The following is a 17,156-nucleotide window of genomic DNA, read 5'->3' on the forward strand; positions in this document are numbered from 1 at the left end:
ATTGAGGTTTTTTATGAACACCTTGAGATAATTATATTTCCCGGGAAAAGGTCAAGACACATCATTCATTAAGTGGTTTAAAATTGTTTCTAATACCTATAGGGTAATATAGTCTGCATAAAAGAAAATTGTAAAATATTAACCTAAAGCATTATTACTCAGGAGGGGTGGGGTGGTTCTTACCTGTTGTGCAGCCAAATGCATGTGTCCTCCTGACGAAACTCTTCTTCACAGGTGAGAAGCCCCTTCCCCTCACAACAGCAGTGCAAACCAAGAGAAGCTACGGCAGTGCTTTTAGCCATCCGGCTACTGTGCGGCTGCAAGAGAGTGACTCTTCGGCCACCAGCATCGACCCAAAGGAAGACCACAATTACAGTGCCAGCAGCATGGCGGCACAGCGCTGTGCCTCCAGGGCCAGCGTATCTTCCCTGTCGTCTGTGGATGAGGTGTACGAGTTTATCCCAAAGAGCAGCCGTGCGGGCAGTGACGGCAGCGAGGGGTTTCCTAGTGAAGAAGATACGGACGTGGACTATGAAGATGACCCCCTGGGGGATAGTGGCTATGTGTCCCAGGCTTGTGTCAGTACCTCGGAGAAAGGGCAGCCGGGCAAAAAGCTGAGGAAACAGTCGTGTCAAGAGATCGATGAGGAGCTCAAGGAGGCGGCTGGCTCTCTGCTCCACCTCGCGGGCATCCGCACGTGTCTGGGCTCCCTGATAAGTGCTGCGAAGACTCAGAGTCAGAAGCAGCGGAAGAAATAGAAATCTGATCAGTGTGGAATTATTTTACAGTGTGGCAATACTCTTTAATTATTCACAAGGGATAGCAAAGCCATAATGGACTTCTTTTCTTTCAGGGTGGGGAGGGGCATAATTGGGGCTTTTTTTTATAATTGCTGTTAGGATCATGCCCAACCATAAACACGAGGTGAAGTCCTAGATGCATGATTTTTGCGATAAGTGTCTCCAAATTTTGTAAATTTTTTTTATAAAAGAAATTCTCCACTCTCTGTCTTAAACTTGTAGGAAAGATTTTTTTTTAATATATCAAAATGGAAGAATTTGAAGCTATCTAACTTTTCATTTTCTTTTTTAGTCAATAAGTGACTATTGATTGATCTAACAATGTGCTGATTTTTTCCCCCCATACTCCTCTCTTGACACACAATCCAGTACGATGACATTGGAAATTTTTGTCGTATTTTTGTTTTATTATTTATTGAAACATGAGCAAAGCAGTATAAATTAGAAAATATTACAGTGTAGAAAGTTCCTTTTGGTTACATAGGCAGAGACTATGGCAGAGAATCCTAAGATTTAGGAAAGACAATTTGTGGTATAATTTCATCTAAGAACACTCCAATTTCTATTACAGTATTTTCTTTGATTTTTTTTTCTTAGTTCTCTAATATTGTGTAGTATTTACAAGAGCCTCTGGTATTTCCCCAAGTGCTTTGCAACCATTGTAAATTTTAGCTGCTAGCTGTTTCTGTTGACTGGAAACTACCCAGAGGGGGATATAGCCATAAAGTGTAGGATGGAGCTTGCACCAACCGTTTGGGCACAACTTTGCAATAAGAGTCTTTCATTTGCTTGTTTCATGTGCTGCTTTCTGTGGCTCTTATAATAGATATGGAGTGTAATCAAATTTAAGCATTTCGAATACTTATGTCATCACAAAGGTTGGTCATTGAGGAGAACTTAGGCTTATATGTGAATTAAATTTGTATATCCTTAATTAAATTTTAAAGGCTTTAACAAAACTAAAGACAAAATATCTTCATGGATTTCAGTTTCATGAAAAGAACATATACAGTATACCTTTTAGAGAAGGCAGGGTAATTCCTATATGTGCCATTATTCCATGCTAAGAGATTTTCTATACCTGTTCCAGACATGCATTGACTAAGGCATTTTAAATATCTGAACAAATCTGCTTGAATGAGACGTTTTTCCATTTGTATAGTTTTACTATATTCATAATGAGGGATACTAATAAAACAATTTATTCATTATCTCTATATTTTTTACAACATGGAATCACCTTTCCAGAAGGTTCGTCTTAACTCATGCTACACCTGCTCCACAAAAGAGTGATTCGTTTTCATTTTTCTGGTAGTTTCATACTCTTACACATGCATCATACATACACAGTTATGATTTTGGTTTGTTGCTTTTAGCTGTTACTATGACGAGAATTTTCTTGGATTTTTTTTTAAGAGAGAAACTTTTTATTTTAACTTCTAAGTTTTATTTGGGCAAAACTCAAACGAGAAGCATACTGAAAATGTCTTTTTCAATTGGCAAGACTTTAAACCAGGGATACCTATTTCTATTATCTGTCCTGTTCTCATGTGAGTTTTAAATGAACTTGGATAGCCACATTAATAAAATTGGTGCTGCTAAATATAACAGTTTGCTGATAATGAAAAATTATCCTTAAGTGTATAGGGTGAGATATTTAGATTTTTTTATATGCATATAACTTTATCTACTACAGAAAATAGCAACACATGTTAGTACCTTTTACGTGTAAGCATTGATAAAACACCGAAAAAGAAATGCTTCTACTACGGTCGTAATAGAGGAAAAAATTATTGAAATGATTGCAATAACATAATATCCTGAAGCAATTTATCACTGTCTCTGGATACACTATAGTAAGAGCATTTCAATGATCTGGTTCCAATTTATGTTCTACTGAAGTCCTACATCACAGATGTTCTCTCTGGTTTCTGTCCATTTTTAGTTACTCTGTCTGAGTTAAGGAAAACCATGTAAGACGCTTTCCCCAAGGCAGCTGTGTCGGCCTCCTGTAGGAGGTGCTGGGTTAACTGAGGAGTGTGGGGCAGGCCACACACTTGCAAGTACACTGTCACTACTTAAAGGAGCTAGATTTTCAGGAAAATGTTGAGTGAATTGTTTTTTGGGTTTTTGTTTTGTTTTGTTTTTTGAAAGAGGTCGATAGGCCATAATTTTGGGAACCTCATCTATGATGAGGAGTGAAAGAATTATTCCCAGTTAATAGGGATCTTCATAAATTTTTTTTGTCTTCAGATAAATAACAAAAACTGTTAATGTTTTTTCTCTTCTTGTACTCTAGCAAGGCTAAAAAATGACTTGCACTCAAAGCAAACGAGGAAACAGTATTCTTCTGAATTCTTTCGCAGAATTCAGTGTATCACTTTCTATTTGCTTTTATAAGGAGAAGATCCTTTTTAATTTTAATCCCCCTTTATTGCTTCCACAGACATGATCACATTCTTCAGGTGTGCTGAAATTAAAAACAACTAGTAACCAACCAATTTAAGGAAAGTGGTTGATCAAACAAAGTTGAATTTCAGTCTTGTGGACTGGAAATTACATTTCCAGCAATACTTTAATAATAGACTTTTATTGTGATAAAAACAACTTGGAAATCCTGAAGAGGTTATGTTTTTCCATTGTATTCTAAAACTGACTTAAGGTTATATATAATTTGCCTTACCAGCAAAATAAAATTTGTTTTAGCATCAATTTTAGTTTTTATTAGATTCCTAGTAAAAGTTTGACTTAACATGATTAATCTTCCTTATTCAGATCCCAAATAAAATCAGTGTTTTCTTAAAAATGTATTTGAAAAATTTTGTGCAATATATTACTAAATGAGTTAATATTTCCCTTTTTAAATTCAGAGAAAGAAAATGTTACTTGTATTAATGGAAAAGCTAATTATTGGTGGATCTCTTTTTTCCACCTTTGAGCCTTTAAGTCTTTTCCTATTACCAGCATGATTTAACTTAGGTTCCTTTGTACATATTAAAGTTAAAAATTTTTTTCTTTTCCTACTTTCTGAGGCATTATATTAAAAAACTCATAATAAATGTTCAGTTAAATATATGTTAGCATGAGTTCAAAACTAGAACGAAGTGTTGAGGGGATATATGTGTCTTGGTAAACCAGGAAGGAGGCCTTTCCCAGCAGTTTCAACAACTGATGTGAATATGTCAAAAAGTTTAAATACTGTTGTCTTAAATTTTACAGTAACTAAACCTTTGGTGAAAACCATAGCTATTATGAAACCTTCAGGCTTTCTGGTTTATATATATTTTATGGATTTTTGTTAGTTTGAAATATGTAAGCTTTGATCAAAGTTTACTTCAGTATGTTAATGATGTAGTCAAATATTTATTGAAAGACAAAGTAGGATATTTTAATGTCATACCTGCCTTTTTGTTCTTAAAGCACATTCTTTGCATCTAACTGCCAGTGCCATTATTAAAACTTGTTTTAAGATTGTTGTACATTTCTTATTAAACGAAGTGCTTAATTTTAAAGTATTATTTTGCCATCATATAGTGTATAAAAATGTATGATTGCCAATTCATTTTAACTATTTATTTTTAAATGAAAGTATAAGAATGCTTTCTGATACAAGAAATTTGAGTTATTAAACCATTTCCTTTCTAATGTAGCATAAAAATTGCCCTGAGTTTGAGTTACAGCTGCCATAGATGACCAGTCCAAGTGAACTACTTCTCAGTCGCCAGTCTCGGCTCACATTGAAAACAACTTAACAAATGTTTAGTTTTTGTATCTAATCTCTTGATTATTAAGACGTTTATAAAATTTATTTTTACCAAAGAGATGCAGTTCGTTATGATAAAGTATTGCAGAATAAACTTTGTTTTATAGCATTTTTGTGATTTCTTGATTCTTTTGGGTAGTGAATGTAGTTGACTCATCCTCGTACACACACCACAAAAAGTATACACTTTTCAGTTATGGCATCGCAAAGCTGAAATTACACACAATAGAAAAATTAATAACTGTCTTTTTCAGGTGTTTTTCCTGATGTGCCATTCACTGAAAACTAGACCAGTGTTAATTAAATTATGCAGTTCCTGAAATTAAACTGAAAATGTTTTCCAAAAACATTTCTTTGGCGGGGGATCACACCCAGCAGTGCTCGGGGCCTACTCCTGGCCTGCACTCCGGCATTACTCCTCACGGGATACCCCTGGCGGGCTTGGGGACCACTGGGGGCGCCACGGATCGAAGCTGGGCCAGCCACGGGCAAGGCAGGCGCCCTACCTGCTGTGCTCCTGCGCCAACCCAAGAGCACTTGCGAGATTTTAGGCTCTACGCTGCAGTGCTCAGGCCGTGCCCCCAGCTCAGGGGTCACTCCCTGGAGTCCCGAGGGCCGAGTCTCGGCCACCGGTATGCAAAACACACGTTAGGGGCTGACATATTTCCCCAGCCCCAGTGTGGGACTTCCTTTTCTATCATGAACATCTGAGACTGCGAAATAAAATTTTGAAAAAATAAGAAATGAAGACTTTAAAGTCGTTTTACTTCAAATTTGCGGTGGGAAGGTAGAAACCCGGAACGCCGGAATCTGAAAAACCGCATTTCCGAGTGATTTTTCCGGCAGCGCGGGCTGGGGTCTGCACCCGCGCAGGGGCGGCCTGAGGGTCTCGGCCCGGGGAAACGCCCGCCCTGCCCCCCGCGCCGAGGGGGAGGGCGCCTGCAGCCCCAGCCCCCTCCGTGACCCGGCACCGCCGACTGCGGACACGAGCCTGGGACCCGCGCATCCGCGTGCCCAGGAAGGCCCCGCAGGACAGAGTCCCCTGGTCCGTCTGCCGGCGGCCCGCCCGGAGGAGGCGTCGGTGCCAGCGCCCAAGCGGGCAGGCCTGGCCCTGCTGCTCCCGGCGCCAGGAGCGGCGAGGCCCGGGTGCGAGGAGCGCGGCAGGAGGCGAGCCTCGTCCGGAGGGGGACGGGGAGCCGCGGTGTCCCCGTGCGCCGGGCCCTGCCACCAGGCCCCCACGGCGGGCCGGGCCGAGGCGGCGACACGAGCCCCGAGGAACGGGGGACGCAGGCCCGGGGTCGCGCGGGACGGAGCCTGCGGCCGAGGGGACGCGGGGAGCGGGGGTCAGCTGGCCTCGCGGGGAGCGTTGGGAGGGAGGGGACAGGCGCGCCTCGGACCGCGGCTCGGCGCGGGCGGCCCCCGCGGGGCGTCAGGGGCGACGGGCCGACGGGCCGAGGGGCGGCAGTGGCGGGGGGCCGGAGGCCCCGGCCGTCAGCCTCCCCCGCGTGCTCGCCTCGGCGACTCCCGGAGACCCCGAGGGCGCGTCGCCCGCCCGGCCGCGCCTCTGGCTCTCGGGGACAAGCCGCGGCCGTGGCCGTCACCTGGATTCCGACCTGGCTCGGCTGCGACCCCACGGACAGGCCTCACCTGCCCTCCCGCCCACCCTCCGCTCAGCTCAAGCCCTACTTCCGTGCAGCCCGACTGCGCCCCTCTCCGTGGGCGCGGGGAGGGCTGAGCAGGGATGACCACGCCCTGGGGTCCCCCCTGCCTCGGGTGGACAGCGGCGGCCTGTAAATATAGAATTCTCTGCATTCGGTGTGGATGCTCAGGGGAAGAAATGTTCCCACTTTGTAACGCAAACCCAGTTATTTAGTGTCTTTATGTCTATTACAACATGCCAGTGACCAAAACTGACATCGGTAGCCTGGGAACACCTGCAGAGGCGACTAGAGGCCGCCCCAAAAGCCTCCATCCCTCTCTGAGAGCCCAGCAAGCTACCAAGAGTCTCCCACCCGTTCAGCAGAGCCTGGCAAGCTACCCTGGCACACTCGATATGCCAAAAACAGTAACAACAACGGTCCTCATTCCCCTGACCCTGAAAGAGCCCCCAATATGCCATTAGGCTACACTAGCATGCGACAGGGACAAATGGAGACGTTACTGGCACCTACTCGAGCAAATTGATAAACAATATGACAGTAATACAGTGATATTTCCAGCCAGATTAAAGACGGAATTGTCAAGAAGATTCAGAGTACATAAAAATGACATAGTCTACAGACACTAAAAGCCTTATAGAATAGCATTAAGACTTTCATACTCCAATAATGAGGTGTAGGAGCCAGAGCGATAGCAGTGGGTAGGTGCTTTCCTTGCACATGGCCCAGCCGTGTTCCGTCCCTGCCTCCCGTATGGTCCTCAAACACCACCAAGAGTTATTCTGAGGTGTGGCCCAAAAACAAAAAGTGAGATGAAATTAATTTTCCTGTGTGCAGCACTAGCCACATTTCTGGCCCAACAAATTTCTTAAAAGATGTAAATTACCACACCAAAATCAAGAAGAAAACAACATCTAAATAGTCTTGTATCAAATTTTATTTGAATCAGTGATTCTTAGTGCGCCTGGCTATTTTCCCAAGGGCCCCTCAGAGGGGATGGGCTCTAGCTTCCCTCCCTGCCCTGAGCAAAGCTCCTGGTGGCCGAAGACCTCCGGAGCCTAGCTACAGCCATGCTCAAGGCCTCTCTCCACACGCTCGGATAAGCCTCATGCATGAAGATACCGGCAGAGGAACCCAGGTGTGTGGGACCCGGAGCTGAGACCTCCAAGCCTGCTCAGATCAGGACTGGGCCTCTTCCGCCCAGATTTTCCATTTTCCAGTAGCTAGGTGGTCACACCCAGGGACTGCCCTTGGCGCTGTAATCCCATCAACGGCCAACATCCAGAGACTTAAAAGCAAGCTCCCAGACTTAAAAGCAAGCTTTGCAGTCACGCCATATCTTATAGCCCACTTCTCCCTCTGGGAGAAACTGGAAAGCTACCGAGAGTTTCCTGCCATATGGGAGAGACTGGCAAACTCCCTATGATGTATTCATATGCCAAAACCAGTATCAAGCTGGGTCTCATTCTCTGACCCTGAAAGAGCCTCCAATGCGGCATCGATGGGAAGGACAAGTAGAGAAAGGCTTCTAAAATCTCAGGGCTAGGACAAATGAAGACGTTACTGAGACCACTTGAGAAATTTGACGATCAACGGGATGATGATGATGATGATTCTTAGTAACTAAAAACTTAACAAATTGCCCCTACAGAAACAATCCCATGAAAGAAAACATCAGTAAACTGGACTTTATCACAAATAAAAATTACTCAGACATTGCTCGGAGTATGAGACAAGCTGTGGTAAAATATACAAAACATCTGATTAACAACTAGTACCAAAACACCAAAAAGCACTTAAAAATTATCAGTAAATATCTGAATACTTATTTGAACATACCCCTCACCAAAAATGATAAGTAGATGACATATGCAGAAATGATGGCATACACAAAGATGTTCAACACTAAATTTTAAACACAGGGAACTGTTCAAAAGACCAGGATACAACTACAAACCTATTTGAAATCTAAATGAACACCAGATGCCAGCCAAAATCCTGGAGCAGCATGAACTCTGCGGGTGCGAATAGAGCATGACACACCCACTTTGGAAGAGAGTTTGTTAAGGCGCCAGAGAGTTAGTACAACTGGTAGGATACTTTTGCTCACAGCTAGCCCAGGTTCAGTCCCCAGCACCACGTATGACCCTGGAGCCTGGGAGTGATCCCTGTATGCAGAACCAGGAGGAAGCCCTGAACACCACCGGGCATGACTTCTAAGAACAAAAAGTTACTTACAATTACTCAGAGTTGAAAGCAACCAAGATGCCTTTCAATATGTGAATGGATAAGGAAGTTAGAACACCAATTGGAATATTGTCCAGTCATAAAGATATGAGCTATTTACATTGCTCCAAGAAAGATACAAATGGACAGCTACCATATCAAATGATGCTATAAACACATTAAAATTTTTAGGGAAATACAAATCAAAGTCATAATGACGGTTACTATTGTGTCACACCATTAGAATGGTTACTATTAAAAATAATGAGCATTGGCAAGATGTGGAGAAACACCTGTGAGTTGTTGTGGATGCTCAGGTTCTATCCCCAGCACCACATGGTCCCCCAAACAAAGAATATATGAATTAATTAACTCAAGTTGTATTCCCAATGTTTATTGCATCATACTTCAAAATAGCTACATTGTGGAAACAAAGTTTGAATTGGTGAATGACTGGATTCAGAAGCTATGACTATTTTATAAAAACACAGTAGAATACTATTCTGCTATATAACAAGATGAAAACGTAGCAAAATGGAGGAATTCGAAGGGATTGTGCATAGCAAAATAGAGAAGAAAAAGAATCACCCAGTGATTTCCTCTGTGTGTGCAACAGAAAGAAAACTGATGAACAGTCCAAATAAATATCAGTCAGCCCAGTGAACACTGACCACTGCAGAGGGAAGAGAATGGATGTCCCAAACAGGGTGGAGGGACTTAAAAGAATGTGTTGTATGCTCATTTATTTTTATTTGGCTTTTGGGTCACACCTGGTAGTGTTCTGGGGCTTCTACCTAAACTGGGGGTTCCCGCCTGGCAGAGCTCAGGCTCACATGAACCCCTTCCATGCGGAGTATGCCCTCCAGCTGTTGCACAAAGCCCTCCTGCACTGATTTGTGTATTTAAACAAAGTAGCTTCGCACATTACTCTTTGCCTGCCCAGTGTGCACACTACTGTCAAGGTCATCGAAAATGATGAAAATCTCGAACTGTCCAACCAGAAGGAATCTAAGGAGACATGCTAACTAAATGTATCCTCAATGAGCCTCAAACAGATAAAGAACAGTAGGGGAGGAAAACTAATATTTCAATGATCTATTACATGTTTATTTATTTGTAATAATATAATCGCACTGCATTGATAGTAAAAAGTGTTCCTTACTAGGATGATAATAACAGGGAAAACTGGGCTCTCGGCTTGTGAAACCAATTTCTTTGTCTCCAGCCGATGATCTTGCGCTTTCTGCCAGTACCCGTGACGCTATTGCAGGCTGTGTGTTAGTGTGATGTGCTGTACAAGACCCCACCCTGGGGCTGGAGAGATGGCATGGCAGGTAGGGCACTTGCCTTGCATGCAGCTCATCTGTGGCATCCCAAATAGTGGCCCCCAGCACCACCAGAGGTAATCCCTGAGCTGAGTCAGGAGTAAGCCCTGAGCATCCCTGGTTGCGGCACAAAAATCAACACAAACAACAACAAAAAATTCCTCCTACCCTCACAATTCCCTACATACCTCTGCCTGATAAAAGCACCAGGAGACACTGGTGCTTCCCTGCAAACTGTGGGGCTGCATCTACTCTCTTGCTTCTATTCCGAGTGTCCGGGGCATCATTGCCAGAATGGTGAGCAGAAGAGTTAAAGGAGGAACAGGAAATGGAAGGAACGACCAAAGAGCACCTGCTTAGAAAAGAAGAAATTGAACCATCTTTATTTCAAGACAGGGTTGTGTACTAAAAAAATCCCCCAAATCTACAAACAATTACTAGAACAAATGATTACTAGAAAGTAAATTTGGCAAGTCCACATATGCCATTGTCAACATGTTTTTTTTAATTAGTTGTACCTTTGTATCTAAGCAACAAACTTCTGGAAAATGAAATTTTGAAAATTATCACAGTGATATGCAAAATATAAAATACTACGAGGAAAATTTCACAAAATATGCAAGACATACACAATGAAAACATAAAATAATGTTGAGATAACTTAAGGACAAAATTAATGGACAGGCACATTAAACTAATCAATTCAAAGACAACTATTGTTAGGATATCAATTTTTCCAAAACTGACCTATACCTTCAAGTCCATCCCAATCAAAATTGAGCAGACTTTTTTGAAGTCATTAGAAATATTCTAAGATTCAAATGACTTAAAATAGTCAAAATAAAACTTTTTACTTAGATGACTTGTACTACTCCCTCCATATATAAAATTTATAATATGCTATAATAATTATACAGTATGGTATTTTGGCATACGTTTAAATAGATAAATCAGTAGAACAGGTTCATCCAGAAATAAAACCCACACATTTGTGATCAAACTGTTTTTTGGCACAGATTCCAAACACTCAAAGAATCAAGAATTGTTTCTTAAACAAAAGACACTGGAACGGTGGATATATGTGGGAGAATGATAGCCCTTAATTTTAATTTCTCACCAAAAATAAAAATTTATCAGAAATTAACATGGGAGAAAGTGTTTTTCATCTCAGTGCAGTGGGAGATTTCTTAGATGAAACACAAACAGAAAAAAACGCATAAACTGTTCATTAAAATTTTAAAACTCTACTTTCTGAAAGAAGTATTAGGAAAACAAAAAGGTAAACACACTGGGAGAAAATATGCACAATATGCACATCTGAAAAGGTTTTATTTAGCATATACTAAGAATCTCTACGATGTTGAGTCCCTATTAAGGAGACATAAGCTCAGCCAAGGAACAGGCCAAAGATTCAAACAGACATTTGCCAAAGACATGAACACAGTGATGGAAAAATGCTCCCCAACATTAGTCATCAGAGAAATGCGTACAAAAGCCACAATGAGAAACTGGAACATGTCCAACACAATGCAAAAGATTGACAAGACCACGTGCTCTAAAAATGTGGAACAATTGAAAATAGCCCCTTGCTTATGGGGGGTGCAGAGTGTAACGGCCAGGAAAAACAGTTTGGCAGCTTCGTAGAAAGGCAAGCAGGGCTTGGTCACGTAGCTCAGTGTCTGAGCTCGTTAAGTAAACACACTGACTCGAGGACTTAGAAATGAAATGTAGGGGCAGAAAGATAGCCTAGTGGGGAAGGTGCTTGTCTTCACGGCCCCAAATGGATCCCCAGCACCACGTATGGTCCCCAGTGCAGCACACGAGCACAGGGCCAGCATCTAAGCAGCCCCACGCAACACTGCGAGTGATTGGCCCCTCCCTTAGCCCCACGAGAAATGGATTTTCTCAAGTTCTGGAAACTGGAAGTTGAAGCCGAAAGAGTTGGCAGCGTTGACAACTGTGAGGCCTGTCCCTTAGCTTCTGCCTTTCTTATATTTATTCACCTCCCTGCTATCTCTTTTCCTTTCCTTTTCTTTTTCTATCATTTTTTTGGGGCGGTGGGGTGATGCACCCTGCAGTGCTCAAAGGGTTCCTCCTGGCTCTGCGCTCAGCAATCATCCTGGCAGTGCTCAGAGGACCATATGGGATGCCAAATTCAGGTTTGCTGCAAGCAAAGCAAACACCCTACACGCTTCACCCCTGTCTCCATGCTTAAACTGTAGCACTGTAGCACTGTCGTAGCACTGTTGTCCCGTTGTTCATTGATTTGCTCAAGCGGGCACCAGTAACGTCTCCATTGTGAGACTTGTTGTTACTGTTTTTGGCATATCAAATATACCACGAGTAGCTTGCCAGGCTCTTCTGTGTGGGCAGGATACTTTGGTAGCTTGCCAGGCTCTCCAAGACTGATGGAGGAATTGAACCTGGGTCGGCCGTGTGCAAGGCAAACGCCTTACCCACTGTGCTATCGCTCCAGTCCCAAGGATATTCTGGACACCCAAAGATATTGGTGGACAGGGACTCCAATCATGTCAGAGCAGTGCCAGGCCCCGATACATGCATCGAAAGGCCCCATCTTCAAATCACATTCTGAGGTACAGGGCAGGCAGCCACCTGGGGGCTGTTAAGGCTTTAAGACAGAAATTAGAGAAGTGAAACACTTCAGCTCGTAACATTTAACAACTTTACTTTCGGGTACTTATTCAAAAGAAAAAAAAACATTTGTTCCTAAGGGCAACTACTCATAATAATCATACTCATCATCTTTCCAAACCTTAATGTCCACCAGTCAGTGAATAAACCCTATATGGTAAATTCCTGTTAGAAAGCACCACTTAGAAATTAGGGGAGACAAGCAATAGTACAGCGGGTAGGGCGTTTCCTTGCACACAGCCAACCTGGGTTCAATTCCCGGCATCCCTCATGGTCCCCTGAGCCCTCCAGGAGTAACTCCTGAGAGCAGAGCCAAACGTAACCCCTGAACATTGCTGGGTGTGACCCAGAAACAAAAAAAAAGAAAAAGAAAAAGAAATCGAGGGGGAAAATCAACTGAAATTTCTAATACTGTAGATAAAACCGATAGGAAAAGCATTCATGTTGCTGGATTCCATTTATATCACATTTTTAGAAAAAAACAAATGAAATCTGTAGTGGCACATTTCAGTGCTTGCTGGTGACTAGAAGTGTAGATGTGAGTTGGAATGGTTGGAGTGAGGACTAAGAACCCTACAGAAAAGGACAAAAAGTGTTGGGTGTCCTAAAGAGCAATAATATAGATTTGCTAGTAGGCAATAGATGAGAGTTAAAATAAGCTGGGCAGCTGTATGCTAACTTCCATAGCTTGAGAGTAAAAACTCTTCAAATCAGACTAAGGCTCCTATGTAGATTCTGCGGTGGATTAGGAAGAACTACTCTAAGGTTTCGAGGGGCTGAGTGAATGTGGGGGTGCAGTTTCATTTTGTTTAGTTAAATGAAGAAGCACTCGAATCTTATTTATGCCCCGTGTGGATGGTATCAGGTACGCCTATTAACCATTTATTGAGTGCTTTCTACTTGGCAAGTATAGCAAATGCTATGTTGTTCATTATGCCCTTTCATCCCCACATCAAGTGAGCTTAATGGGGTAAATGTTATCATTTATAGATGAAGACATTCCCAGCTAAGAAGCCTAAATTGCCCATAGTTAACTAGATAGTAAATGATTTTAAAACGAAGTCATTCTAAAGGGCATGATACAAATACCGAGTTTTACTGCCGTATACACTACAGGAGTACTCAGGCTCAAGAAGAATGCCTGACCTTTGATTCACTCACTCCACCATTGTTCCACGCCTCACCGTGCCAGGCTCTGGGCTCGCCAATGAGCAGTTTCTGTCCTCACGGAACTTACATACTCAGAGGAAATGACTCACGAAATCGAGGTTTGACAAGGAGCAGAAGTGAGACCAAGCAAGGCACTTAGAGGAAACACAAATAAGATGAGGACGAGGGAGGCCACTGCTGCAAAAGCAGAGTGGGAATGAGGGACACTGGGTCGACCTGAGCAGAATGAGACGGATGTGGAGGAACTAAACTCACAGAGCCCAGGGAAGAGCCTTCCTGCAGCGAGGTTCATGCACTTCTTTGGGGTTTTTGCCAGATTGGGAGGAGCAATGTCAGAGCCCAGAACCTCCAGGGAGGAACTGAAGCCACTCAGATCTGCGCGACGCCACACAAGACCGTGAAACCCAAGACCTGCGACCAGTGGAATCCGACGTGCGTTTTCCAGCTCCCACCACGTGAAACGTGGAGGCTGTTAAAATCTTAACCACAAATTCTCAAATTCTTTCTGACAAAATGGAGTACACATTCTGTACACCATGAACTATTACAAATACCCTTCCAATGAAATAACGCTAAGAAAAGTAACATCCAGGCAGTTGAGAAAGTACAGTGGGGGTTAGAGTGCTGGCCGTGAGTCCCAGATTGGAGGATTCAATTATCAGGCACACATTTGTCTCCCAACCACCGCCAGGGTCACTGCTGCGCACTGCCTAGGTGGCAAGAAATCCCCGCCAGCCCAAAGAGCCACTTATAGGGCTAGGGAGAGAGCGCAAAGGCCAGTACTCAGGCTGGCGGACTCAGAGCCCAGGATTCCCTCCCTTAAACTGCAGCCTTCTGAGTGCCAGACAAGATTTCCTCACAAACCCAAACAAAAAAACAGTGACTCTCTCCGAGGCCCTGCTCTCATCGCTCTGAGTGTTTTGCTGAGCGGGCTCAGCAAGTTTTTCTTAGAAACAATTTATACTCAGGGTCTGGAGGGGGGACAGCAGGTAGGGCATTAGCCTTGCATGGGGTCCATCACTGGTGTCCTATATGACAGCTGAGCACTGCCGGGAGTGATTCCTGAGTGCAGAGCCAGGTATAAGCCCTGAGCACTGCCAGGCGTAGCGCCAAAACAAGATCAAAAACCAAGAAAGAAAGAATGCTACACTCCTTGGGCTCTGCCTGTGTTCTGATTCTTAGGTGATACTCTTTCCTAATAAGCCTCTGATCTTGACTTGGCTGGTGATGGTTGGAAGGGAGTCCATCCCAGGCCGTGCTCAGGGGTCACTCTGCTGGTGCACACCCTACGTGGTGCCAGGGATCAAACTGGGTAGGTTTGGCACAAGGGAGAACCTTATCCTCTGTGCTATCTTTCAGACCCTTTTGGGTTTTACACAGATAAATAATGACAAGGGAGTTATTCCACGAGTGAAGAAGATCCCGTAAGTCTTGCAGGAAATGAAGAGGCAATCAGAGGGCAACAGGCTGGTGAGATTTGTTCCTCTGGAGTCCCCAACTCGGTGGGTTTGGAGGTTTCCCGGGGAGAATAAATGAGAGAGCAAGGGAGGAAATGCAGTCACAGAGGGGGAAGCAGGAGCATCAAATCCTCCCTCCCTGCATTGGTAAGAGCCTGCTGGGAGTCAGCTGACCCAGCAACGGGAAACAGCACCTGTGATCTCGCCCAAGCAGAAGAGATTTGAATTTACACAGGGCCAGGACCAACATGTTCCCACATTGGTGGGCTTGTTTAACTAGTTACTAATAGATTGTTCTTGAATCCAACTCAATCTCTCCACCTTACTTATAAGAAAATGCAAAAACTGAGGGGGTGAGGGGAAGAAAATACAAAGACAGATTTTTCTCCCAAGTGTCCTGAAAAAGTCTAGATTCATGACTCCTTTCTACAGTCTCATTAAATGGGAAAAAAAACATAACTAAACAGTCAGAAAAAGGGTGTCAGGCTCCAGTGCCAATACAGTGGGGAAATAGGGCGCATGTCTCAGAGGGCAGCAGACATGTTTCACTTCTCCTGAGAGCCCCAAAATCTGACAGGCCTTCAGCACCAGACACAGAAGCTGGTGGGTTTGTCCTTATAGGGAAACTGTGGCAGTCACGGTCATGAACCACCTCCAGCGAATTTTCACTGAACATACTCGGGCCATGATCCAGATGCTCATAAATAAATCTCCAAAGAGATCAACAAGATGCAGAGATTCTTCCAGATCCCACACCAGGCTGTCATTCCAGGTGCCCCGCACCTGCCCAAACAGGGTCCCAACAGCCAAAAACCTCCACAATCATCCACAATCTCTGCCGTGCTCCTGGCTGGATTCCACTACCTGGGATGAGTCTCAGGCAGAAATTAATCAGTTGAAAAATTCACATATGTGGGTTTTGTGACTGAAATTTCCAGGCTTTCATGGAGTTGGGAATGGGCTACCTCCCCCCATCTCCCTGTACTTTAGGACGCCCCAGCAGTCACACACACACACACACACACACACACATACACCAAAGCTGCCACCCAGTTAAAAACCTAACTCAAGCTGAATCACTTCATTTAAAATTTCTGGACTTCCTGGAGGAACATCTCAAACTCTACCAGTACTGATAAACCAGGAGTTGCACACTAGATTAGACGGGATGTAATGTAGAAGGCATCCAATCTCAATTAACAAAATATATCAACACAGAAGGCTGAACCCATAACAACATCTTAGTAATCTCTTATACAAAAACTTTAGGGCTCCATGGTGAGATATACAATCTTTACTTTCTTCTGAGAAAACATTTTTTGATGATTCCTTTAGCAAATTATTTATAACAAGCAGTAGCACTGTGGCACTGTCCTCCCGTTGTTCATCGATTTGCTTGAGTGGGCACCAGTAACGTCTCATTGTGAGACTTGTTACTGTTTTTGACATATCGAATACGTCACAGGTAGCTTGCCAGGCTCTTCCTTACGGGCAGGATACTCTTGGTAGCTTGCTGGGCTCTCTGAGAGGGAAAGAGGAATTGAACCTCGGTCGACTGCGTGCAAGACAAATGTCCTACCTGCTGTGCTATCGCTCCAGCCCAACAAGGCATATTAAATAAATTATTGATGGCCTGCTATTGGGGCAGGCTTAAGGGGGGATTGGGAAAATTGGAGATAATGGTGGTGGGAAGGTGCAATAGTGGTGGGATTGATGTTGGAATATTGAATGTCTGTAACAAATAGTCATGACAACTTTACAAACCAGTGTTTATATAAGGTGTAAGGGGAAATTTAAACAAACAAACATAAGGTTGCTAGATTGTAACATCCCAAACTATAGTCCTTCCCACTGTCTCTAATACCAATAGGGCCTCTCTCGATTCAGCCTTATTCATTCACTTCTGTATTGTCCCAGACTGCTTTTTATCTGATGGTTTGGGGTTAATCAGTTTGTCTGTTTTTGGTTTGGGGTCACACCAGCACTTCTCAGGGCTTACTCCTGGTTCTGTATCCAGGGATCACTCCTGGTGGTGCTTGGGGACCACATGGGATGTCAGGGAGTTGAACCTGGGCCGACCACATGCAAAACAAAGTGCCCTCCCT

The 17,156-nt window shown here is 43.7% G+C and overlaps 1 protein-coding gene across 1 annotated transcript in view; it reads left to right on the forward strand.

The window, feature by feature from the left end:
• The window catches only part of FOXN2 (forkhead box N2), a 50,917-nt gene extending 46,245 nt beyond the window's left edge, over positions 1–4,672 (forward strand). Inside the window, exon 6 of the mRNA XM_055120212.1 lies at positions 235–4,672. Coding sequence (XP_054976187.1) covers positions 235–758 — 524 coding nt within the window. The 3' untranslated portion in view covers positions 759–4,672. The remainder of the gene's footprint in view (positions 1–234) is intronic.
• Positions 4,673–17,156: the final 12,484 nt, after the last annotated feature.

The sequence above is a fragment of the Sorex araneus genome, chromosome X (assembly GCF_027595985.1).
Source record: "Sorex araneus isolate mSorAra2 chromosome X, mSorAra2.pri, whole genome shotgun sequence".
Lineage (NCBI taxonomy): Eukaryota > Metazoa > Chordata > Mammalia > Eulipotyphla > Soricidae > Sorex > Sorex araneus.